This window comes from Octodon degus, unplaced genomic scaffold (assembly GCF_000260255.1).
Source record: "Octodon degus isolate 3935 unplaced genomic scaffold, OctDeg1.0 scaffold00034, whole genome shotgun sequence".
NCBI classification, from domain to species: domain Eukaryota; kingdom Metazoa; phylum Chordata; class Mammalia; order Rodentia; family Octodontidae; genus Octodon; species Octodon degus.
In genome coordinates this window covers 15,567,197-15,578,244 of record NW_004524610.1, presented here as the reverse complement: position 1 = coordinate 15,578,244, position 11,048 = coordinate 15,567,197, and the positions used below count along the sequence as shown (strand labels likewise).

At 37.7% G+C, this 11,048-nt stretch overlaps 2 protein-coding genes across 2 annotated transcripts in view; one reads left to right on the top strand and one right to left on the bottom strand.

Annotated features, from left to right (window-relative positions):
* LOC101585165 (trace amine-associated receptor 7b-like) overlaps nt 1-11,048 on the bottom strand; it is a 148,509-nt gene that overhangs the window by 54,637 nt on the left and 82,824 nt on the right. The gene's annotated exons all lie outside the window — the stretch shown is intronic.
* On the top strand, nt 2,295-3,353 carry LOC101584385 (trace amine-associated receptor 7a-like). The gene has a single exon (XM_004630318.1). The coding sequence runs from the start codon at nt 2,295-2,297 to the stop codon at nt 3,351-3,353; it is 1,059 nt and encodes a 352-aa protein (XP_004630375.1).

Genomic DNA, 11,048 nt, shown 5'->3' with positions numbered 1-11,048 from the left:
AAAAATAAATAAATAAATAAAATTATGGGAAAAAAAGAATAACTGTGTTGCAAAAAAAAAAAAAATACTTCACGGAATGCTACACAGAGACCGGCCTGGCACCAAAAGCAAAGAATCCAAAAGAGAAGACACATGCACCCATGACAGTGGTTAAACAAAAGAAGCAAACAGAAAGAATAATTACTGGAAAAATAATATAATGATAGAATTCAAAATACAACTTCCAATAATAATTCTTAGCATCAACTGTCTCGATGCACCAATTAAAAGATACAGGCTGGCAGACTGGATTAAAACAAAATCAACAAGTATTACTTACCAGAGAATACCCCATGAGAACTAGATAGACTAAAAATAAAAGCCTGGGAAATGATACTCTATTGAGATAGAGCCCCAGAGCAAACATAACTAGCCATTTTATTTCAGAAACAGAAAACTTCAAGCTAAAACTGATCAGAATAGACAAATATTACCACTTTATAAGTGGTAAAGGCAACAATTAAGTAGGAAGAGATAGCAATTATAAATATCTATTCTCTCTATGTCATTGCACCTAATTTCATAAAACCAGAATTTTCAGACTTAATAGAACAGATTAAATACTGATATCCAGTGCCCTAAATACTACCCTCAATTAAGTCAACCAGAAAAAAATGTCAACAAGAAACATCAGAGTTAAACCACACCACTGAACAAAGACTTAGCAGATGTCTGTAGAGTATTTTATCTAATAAGAACAGAATACAAATTTAATCAACAATGTATGGAAACTTTTTCCAAATAGATCATATCTTCCCCCATGGAGCATGCTTAAATAGGTGCAAAAGAATTGAAATAATCACATTCATTGATTGGATCACAGTGGAATGAAGCTAAAACTATAAAGCAAAAGAAGCCACAGAAAATATGCACCACACATGTGGATATTAAATACTATATCATTGAAAAGTCAGTGGGTCACAGGAGAACTCAAAATGAAATAAAAAGTCTCCAGGCTCAAATGACAGTAGAAACATGACATATCAATGCCCATGGTACATAATGAAAGCAGTTCTCAGAGGGAAGGTTAGAGATGTAAAAGCACACATAAAGAGAGGGCCCTAAAATAAATACATTCATGATCATCATAAGATCCCAGAAAGACAAGAAAAGTACAAATCAGAAATTAATGCAAGAAAAGAAATCAGAAAGATCTAAATGAAAGTTACTGAAATTTATACTAGGAAGACAATAAACGGATCAGTGAGTCTAAAAGTTTGTTCTCTGAAAGAATAGGAAGGGGATCAGGCAAAGGGGAAGACAGGGAGAGAGGACGAGGGAAATAAAAAGGATCAAGGTTCCATATGTTTGGGAAACAACTGTATATCACAAAAGACACTGAATAAATAAAATTTTAAAAACACATATCAATCACAAAATAAATTAAGAGCTTAGGGGCTGGTGAGATGGCTAAGTGGTCTAAAGCACCTACTTAGAACAAGCTTAGCAAAGCACAGGGACCAAGGTTCAATCCCCCAGCACCACATGCCAGTCAGCCCCGCCCCCTGGTGGGCTGAGCTGGACACACACACACACACACACACACACACACACACAAAAAAAATAAAATAAAATGAAATGAAATGAAATGAAATAAAAAAGAGCTTATCTGAGGAAGTTGTAATGACAGCATGAGAATGATTAAGAAGTATTTCTCACAAACATGAAAAAGATGATGCTTAATAATCAGAACAAAAAATTCTCAACAGAGGATTGTCTGGACATGTATTAATTCTGTTGCAATTCTTTGAAAGGACCAAATGGCACCACAAACTAGAAAGGCACACATATGTTTTTGCCATAAGCACAATAGATATATAAAATGTCTCATTTGCCTCAGCTTGCTATGGGGCTCCACCTTAACAGCATAAGATATTTGGATCATTAAGCTAATTTCCTGAGGGAAAAGAGTGTTGAGAACATTACCCCGGCTTTGTGTAATTGGGAAAAGAATCCTAATAAAGGTGGCACTCACATGCATCAGAAGAGAATTCCTTCTGAAGACATATGTTGCTTAGAAGAATAGTTAAGAAAGAGAAATTTTAAAACAGAAATAAACAGCATTTTATGCAATAATGAAAATCAGTTACCTGTGTATTATGAAGGGAATAATTTTACCAAAAGATATTGATCAGTTTGTAAGAATTGGAATGAGGTAAACAAAAAGGAAAAAGTTAACTTAAGTGCAATAATTCAATATTTTTTTCTTTTCTGAGCGTTTTTGAAGATTAGAATTAGGCACTTGAGCACTCAAGATGACTTCATCATCCAGTGCCCAGAGAAATATCTGTGGTGACCTGACCCCTCCTGCCACTGTCCAGCTCTGCTACGAAAATGTGAACGGATCCTGCGTCAAAGCTCCCTACTCCCCGGGCCCCCGCCTGCTGCTCTACCTGCTCTTTGGCTCTGGCGCTGCGCTGGCTGTCTTGGGAAACCTGCTGGTGATGACTTCCATCCTCCACTTCAAGCAGCTCCACTCCCCAGCCAACTTGCTGATCGCCTCTCTGGCCTGCTCTGACTTCTTGATGGGGACGATGGTGATGCCCTTCAGCATGGTCAGGTCTGTGGAGAGCTGCTGGTACTTTGGGGACAGCTACTGTAAGTTCCACTCTTCTTTCGATGGCTCTTTCTGTTACTGCTCTATCTTCCACTTGAGCTTTATCTCCATTGATAGATACGTCGCTGTCACGGACCCGCTGGTCTATCCCACCCGGTTCACTGTCTCTGTGGCTGGCAAGTGCATAGCTTTCTCCTGGCTGTTTGCTGTCATCTTCAGCTTTTCTCTTCTTTACACAGGAGTGAATGAAGCTGGGCTGGAGGACCTAGTGAGTGCCCTCTCCTGTGTGGGGGGCTGTCAGATTGCAGTGAATCAAAGCTGGGTCTTGATTGGCTTTCTATTATTTTTCATCCCTGCACTTGTGATGATAACAGTTTACACCAAGATTTTCCTGATAGCCAAGCAGCAAGCTAGAAAAATTGAAAGTCTGAGTAATAGGACTGCAAAATCCTCAGACAGCTACAAGGACAGGGTGGCCAGGAGGGAGAGGAAAGCAGCAACGACCCTGGGGGTCGCAGTGATAGCTTTTCTGATCTCATGGTTGCCTTACTACATCGATTCCATCATTGATGCCTTCCTGGGATTCATCACACCCACGTATGTGTATGAAATACTAGTGTGGATCGCTTATTACAACTCGGCGCTGAATCCCTTGATCTATGCTTTCTTTTATCCTTGGTTTCGAAAAGCCATCAAATTAATTGTTACAGGACAGGTCTTCATACAGAATTCCTCAGCAATGAAGTTGTTTCAATAGGTTTTTTTGTTTGTTTTGTTTTGGTTTTTTGATGGGTCAGTTGAAAAGAGTTTCACAGTAATCAAACTATGGGGAAAAGACATTGTCACCCATATTTTGAATCTTAAGGTAAAATAATTTAATATGGTTTCTTGTCGATCCTAGTCAAACTCAGATTACACTCAAGTGCAATGTGTTTTTGGTAAACATAAAATTAAATCCCAAATTTAATGAGAGCAATATCACTTGTGGCCAACTCCTCCATTTATTTCTCTAATCTCGGGTTACTGAGATCTCTGTGAGTCTTTTGTTGTTTTTGTTAACCAGGTTTTAGAATGCCATTTAATTTAATGTGAAAATATGTCTTGTAACTGAATGAGGTTACAAAACAAATGTTCACAGAATGAAAACATTTTTACAGAAACAGTATATGTAGCATATACATTTCAAAATACTAAAAAAAGTGCCACAATTTAAATAATAGCTATGTTTGAGTGAGGGAGTTATAGATATTTTAAATTACACTTCTCATTCTTCTGTATTTTTATTTTTTATTTTCATTTTTTAATTTTTATTTTAAAGAGAATAGAGAAATAATAGATCAGACATTAGAAATGATACACAATTTCAAAAGACAAATATGATAGGGATTCAACAATGTAACAACCATCGTGCTTGTTATACTGCACATTGCTGTCTTCAGTATAGCTACTCAGATTACCAGATATAAGTATGTAAAATTGGCCAAAGTAAAAATTTTAAACATTAAGTGGTCTATTCAAAAACCTAATAGAAATTAGTAGTACAATCATTTTAGCTGTCTTTGTATGTACATACAAGATATATTTCCCTTTCCATTTTTTACCTTTATTTTCTCCTTTTCCTCATCCCAATTATTTATTCCTTTTGCTCACTTTCTTTCTCTTTTACTATATCTATTGCACCTTTCAATATTTATTTACTCTTTCAGGTTATTACACTAGGGAGACAATGTGATGTTTACACATGTGGGTCTGATTGATTTCACTTGTGAGTAAAGCCTGTAGTTTCATCCATTTGCCTATAAAAGACTCAAGTTTATCTTTCTTTATAGCTGAGATATACTCCATTGTATAAAAATACCACATCTTTTTTATCCATTCCTCAACTGATCTGCACTTGAGTTGTTTGCAAGACTTAGCTGTGATAAATTGTGCTGCTATAAATATGGGTGAACATATATTGTCATGGTATAATGTTTCTTAAACATCAGATTAATAGCCCTTCCCTTATTATACCCATGAGAATATTTAACAGAAAAGAGATATAAAGCTTACTGAAGAATATTTTAAATTCTGATTATTGTCTTTTATTAGTCTAGATAAATTTACTTGCTGGATACATATCTTCTCCATTGTAGCATTCCCTTAATGTAAATTAAAGAAAAAGCAGGTGATAGCTCTCTTCAGAGGAGCCCAAGAGCCTGTTTGCAGTGCTGGTGTCAGATTGGTAGAGCTAAAACTAAGTCAGGTCAGGATTCATTAGTAAGGAATGTATTTATTAATAATATCAATTCCATTGTTTACAAAAAAGAGAAAACTGATGTCTCAAATAAAATATTCACATGTTCAGTGAGGTTTTTTTGGTTATAAGTTCTGCACTCTTTTAAAAATAGTTTATGAAGTTTAAAACTTTACAACTTAATATATACCTATTTAGGTACCATATGATTCTTACAGCTTAACCACACCTCCGAATTAGTTTATTTTCTAGCTTTTGAACTGTTCTTGTCATTTATAGAACTTTTCAAAGATATAGATGAAAATGTAAATTTAAATATTTTTCATAGGGAGAAACAATAGTGAGATAAATTATATAATGCCAAGATAATAACTTAGGTGAAAAAATGCATTTCAATACCACACCTCAAAAACAGGTGAATTATGTAATTCATGACACACTACATACATCAGGTAACTAGAAATGAATCATTCTTAATACTCAGGTTAGGGGCCCTTTGCTGTATAAATAGGACAAATGAGCTGCTGAGTTCCATTCTAGATTAGTCTCTCTTAGATCTATTTATCCATTTATTTTCCTATTTTACTAATTTTTATGTTTACTGGGACATGTTTGCAGTCCGTGGTGGTCACATTCCTCCTGAGAAGCTGACTCAGGCACATACCACACCTTCCTTCTGTGCTTTAGCCTCATCTGCTCCCTCCCTTCCTCCCAGCACATCTTCTTTCCCTTTCCTTTCCTTTTTTTTTTTTTTTTTTTTTTTTTTTTTGGTACTGAGGATTGAAATCAGAACTCTGCACTTTCCAGGCAAGTACTTATTCTACTGAGCTATTTCCCCGGCCCCCTTTCCTTTCAAAAAATACCCCCTCCCTATTTCCTATTATCTATCTATATTTGGCTCTTTATTAAAATTATTGGCTTTATCATGTAAGAGAAACAATGTTATATATAGACGTCATCCAGGTACTAAATTTTAAAAACCAGAGCATCCTGTCTTTGGGGAAGGAGTGCATACAAAAAAGCTCCTACTATTTTCCTTCATCTTTATTTAGTCACATCAATATTATTTATTATTAGCACAAGATTTCATCTATTATTCAATGATTGTTTTGAACTGTTTCTTGTACTGTAATATTTCAGGTTTTACTGTTTTGAGAAACTTTATTTTTTATATGGTTTACACATAATTAAATGCAGCCTAGATGCACAGGCATTTATTCATTTCTTTTGTTTCTAGCTTGAATACCATCATTTATTTTTGTTCTAGTGGTTTTAGTAAGAAAAACTCTTTCCAAATAAAATTAATAGAAAAACCAAACATACACATGTATACAGTATGTCAATACTATTTTATATATGTTTTCCTGGTATAATCACATTACTTTTTTCAAGAAGATTTGTAAAACTACATTTTTAACCCAGATTTTCTCACTATAAAGTAACATGCCTGAGAGATTGGTTCCAGATTGGTGTTTATGCAAAAACAAGATTTCAAGAATACAACTGATGATTTAAAAAAATATTGACGTAAAATAGCCATGTCTATGGAAATTATGGAGAAGTTGTGCTTTGCATGTGCAGGTTTGCACCAGCAACAGCAAGAAGGTGACACGAAGAGGTAAACACATGATGGGGGAGAATAAGAGGAGGAGAGAATCAGGGGTTGGGATTTAGAAGCTGAGGACCCCACCTGGTGCCTCTCACTGCATCTCTCTGGAGGTGACTACCCAAAACCCTGGACAGGGTGCTGGCGGGTTGCAGGGGCTGGCAGTGGGCTCGCTTCTCTCTCATTGCACTCTGTTTTGATGACATGCATGACCTGCAGTCACTGCTTAGGACTCTTTCATGAACTTCCGGTGAGGAAAATGTAACCTACTGTACTTCCAACAGCAGGATCTCACACGTGTGTGCTCTGGCTTGTAATTTTAGAGAACTTCTGAGTATTTATCATTCTGCTTTCTGCTTCTGGCCCTGGGATGTTGCCCAAATTCAGGCAGATGTAGGCAAATGATCCCACAGCTACAATTATGCTTTCTGTATCAGGACTGTAGACTACTTGAATTATAATATTAATTATAACTAGACTTTGAATTCTGTCAAAAAGTCTCTCACAATGTTAAATCCTTTCTCTCTAAACTTTCAGGAACAAGTGTAATTACAGGGAGAAAATAAACTCTGCTTAAGCAACACACCTTTGGCTCTTGTTCTTGGAATTATTTTAAGATTAGTTTTCTATACCTCCTCTGTGCTCTGATAGATACTTTGTATTTGAAACCTTAGATCTGTCTAATCTCAGAAAAATCCTTGTGCTCCATTGCTGTTAATATATTTTGTTATTTCTGGAACTTGGAAGTTTTCTGTAGTTCTGTTGGAAAGAGTAGCTCTTTCTTCTTTAGCTATTTTCTATGTGTGTTGTGTGGTGTGTTTATCTGCTTGGTGGGAAGCCTGCCTACTGTGCAGACCCTAGATAGCAGAGTCCCTCTGCTAGCTAATTCCCTTTACACTTCTAACTAAAATCTCATCAGGCAAAGCAACACAGGCTGTTGCATCTGGTGTAAAATTGGCCACAGGGTAGTGCCTTATGTGTGACTCCATGTTCAGTCCTTAAGGGAGCCTCCTTACAGAATACTACACCTGTACTCATTTTAAGCAGACAAAAGGGAATATTGGAGAGCATTGTAGAAGGAGAGTACATTGTCAGTGGGCAAAAGATACACTCCCAATGATTCAGATGCCAAAGGTACACGAATCTCCTGTGGCCTAGAAAAGAAAGAAGGCAATACTTGGCCCATCCTGCAGGCTCCCCATTAATGGTAGTACTCCTACAGTATGTGTGACATCACACACAAGTTGGGGAGGAGGAGGAAAAAAAAAAAGTCAGACCAGTCAAAGACCTTATGGAACTAGAGGGTGGATGCTGCTACCGAAATGGCTGCACAGTACTGTCCTCAATTCTGGCTTGATGTCCACCCTCAGTTCTGGAAGGACAGTTCCACCAAGTGGGGGCTACATGCAGACCAAATTTAGTTTGAAGTTACTTTCCCCTTTTCCTTCTACCTCTTCACTCTATGGACTAGAAACAGAAAAAAAAAGAGGGTATAAAATGAAAGAAAGAAGCACAGATTCCCCTTTCCTGAAGCCAAGACTTCTAAGCCTATTTCTGGCTACTGGAAGTAGTGAGGAGGGTATGGGTTTTCACCCCTAAGGATTGAAGCTGGAAATCGACGTTGCACAAAATAGAAATTCTCAACTCTCCTTGTGACTGGAGAGTATGAACTGTGTCTGAGAAGCAACAAGAAGATAAAAATAAATTTGCTACAGAATATTTATAAGATTAGCGAAAACAAAATTTCACGTTATTGATCACCTAATATGTATTTTATAAGCAATTTTTTAGGTATGAACCCACGCAATCAACCAGACCAGGCATTCTGATGCAAGTAGAAGATTTATTGGGGGTATGAAGCAGGCTGGCTGTCTAGCAGACCAAGACAGTAGGGAATAAAGGGGGAAAAGGAGACTTTATAGGATCTGATAAGGAGGGTGATCATGGGCTGGAATAGCTGGGGGAGAGCTAATTTTGGCAGGGCTACCTGGTCTACGTGGGACTTTTAATGTTAACAAAGGAGAGTTTTGTAGTTGGTTGTATAAAGAGCTAACTGGGGCCAGGGAGATGGCTGCTGCCAGGGAGATAGCTCAGTGGAATAAGTACCTCCCTGGCAAGCACAAGGGCCTGAGTTCAATCCCCGGTTCCACAAAAAAAAAAAAAAAAAAAAAAGTTAATGTGAAAGTAATGTGATGAGTTAATGTAAAACAAAGTGTGAAAAATTACTTTGCTCAACTTTCTGTGAACCTGCTTCCTTGTAAGACTGCAAGGAGGTTTGGTGTACCATTGATAAATCATCAATAGACTGAGAGTTTCCAAAAAACAATGCTCCCAGAAAAAAAAAAAAAAAATTATGCTGAGTAATGGTCATGGTGTCCCTAAAGGTACTGTTCTATGCTAAATGACAAATTTGTTTGTCAAACAGGATGCAGTTTTTACCTTTAAAACCTCTGTACTTCTAAGGCTCCTGGCCGTTTGTCCTCTCCTACGTGAGTGTGGTAAAGCAGTCCCAGGCCTGGTAATAAAAGGCTCATATTTAAATTTTAATTTTGGATGCTGGTCTAGTTTCTATGTTAAGAACCCATAACAGCTTGCCCAGGACAAAGTCAGGTGGAGCTGTTCTGTGGTTTTGGGTTTGGCTCTGCATGGGGCCAAGGGGGATAGACTGGGGGGCAGGGTGCCGGGAAACCAAGAGGGAGAGTGTTTGGGGCAAGGTGCCTGGAAGCTTTGAATCCTGACCTGTCACGATTCAGCTTATTATATCTCAAAGTAAAATTTTTCAAGCAGAAATGAGTTCTATGTAGTTAGTGAATGAGGCAAGAACTAACTCACGTATTCATTATCTTAGAGACTTGCTTGAGTTTGATTCAAGGTGACTGAATGTGATGAATGTCCACTGGTCTTTCTTTACATCGGCACCTCAGCTGTCAGTCTCAGTTTGGCTCCCAATCCAGAGATAAGGGACAATACTTTGTCTCATTAACTGTTCTAAGGCTGGTCACTGCCTGGAGCACAGGGCATCCTAATCACATGAGCAATCTTTCATGAACTCAGCCTCGGGGGAAAAAGTATAGTTAGTGGACTCACTTTGCACAAGTGTCTTTAGACACTCCTGCAAACTAAAGCATTTGAAGAAATGACTCCAACAACTGTAGCTGATGCAAGAATACGAGTTTACCCATAAATCCTATCACAGTGCATCAGAATCAGAAACTGCTGCAAGAGGGCTGCTGTCTAATCTTGCTGTGATCTGTTGCAAAACCAGTTACTGAAGATGTTCTTACCAGCGACAGGGGAAGCACTAAAGAATCATTGGGCATAGTCTCCAACTGTATCCCACTTCAGCACTGGGCTCAGCACACTGTGTTAACAACAGCAAACATGAGGGTATGGGTTTTCCTTTGTCCCTCTGTTAAATTTCAATCACAGTACTTTAAGTTCTACAAATTTGAAGCATTTTGTTTAACCCAATTTTGGGAACTCCTTCTTCACCTTCTTGGTCATTCGTTTGGTCTGACACAAGCATTTTCTTCCTCCTCTGTAGTGCTTATGAGAATGTGAGTTCAGAGATGCCCATTTCCACACACTTGTGTCAGGTTTGTTTCTTTGTCAGAATCTTAAGCATTATGAAAATGAAGAAATCATTTTGCTCATTATATACAACTACAGCCAAGGACTGGATATGATTTCAGTAAATAATTAAGTAATCGATTTAGACTGACAATGGGAGATATTATAGAGCTTTGGAAAGTCCGTTTTTATGTTTGACAAGGGTACTTTACTTTATATATTAATTCTATCATCCACATATGTGTGATAGCATTACATTGAAATTTATATTACATTTTAAATATCTGAATTCTAAACTGACACTGAATTTAGATTTGTTTCCTTAAATAAATATTTCATATAATTTTTTACACAGTGAGATTGTCTTTGTTACTCTTCTTTCATGGCTGGGACAAAACACTTGACACCCAGAATTAAAGAAAGCAAGGTTTATTTAGCTCACAGTTTGTGGAGGTTTCAGTCCATCCCCAGCTGGCTCCAAGGCAGAGCAGCACATGGCAAAAGGCAGCAGTTCATGGTGACAGAAACAGCAAAACAGCAAGAGCAACAAGGGCAGGAGCAGGGGCAAACAAGGGCAACAGAGAGCAAGTCTCCCTGCTGTTGTATTCAGGTTATCTGCCCCAATCCAGGTGTAGCACTCACACTCATAGTCCCACCTAGCAACGCTCCCACCCATAATCCCAGCACTGGATCATGAATTAATCACAAAATCTAGAAGTCCAGCCCATGACTGCATGAGGCTGTGGGGGGACTACCAGACACAAACCATAATAAAGATAAACTGTAGCAGCACTTGTATATTTTAGAAACTCTAACATAGAATGAATAACAAATCCTGAATGCTTTTGAAGTATTTCAATCTTGCTTTTCCAGATTTTCTTTCTTGTTTTAAGATTTTCCAAGTCTTCTAAGTATTGAGTGTTCTATTCAGAGATTTAGGAAGCTGCCAAGAGTATTTCCCAATATTCATTTCCCATTCTTGTACCCAGCAAGAATCTCTCTCTGTCTCTCTGTCTCTCTGTCTCTCTGTCTCTCTGTCT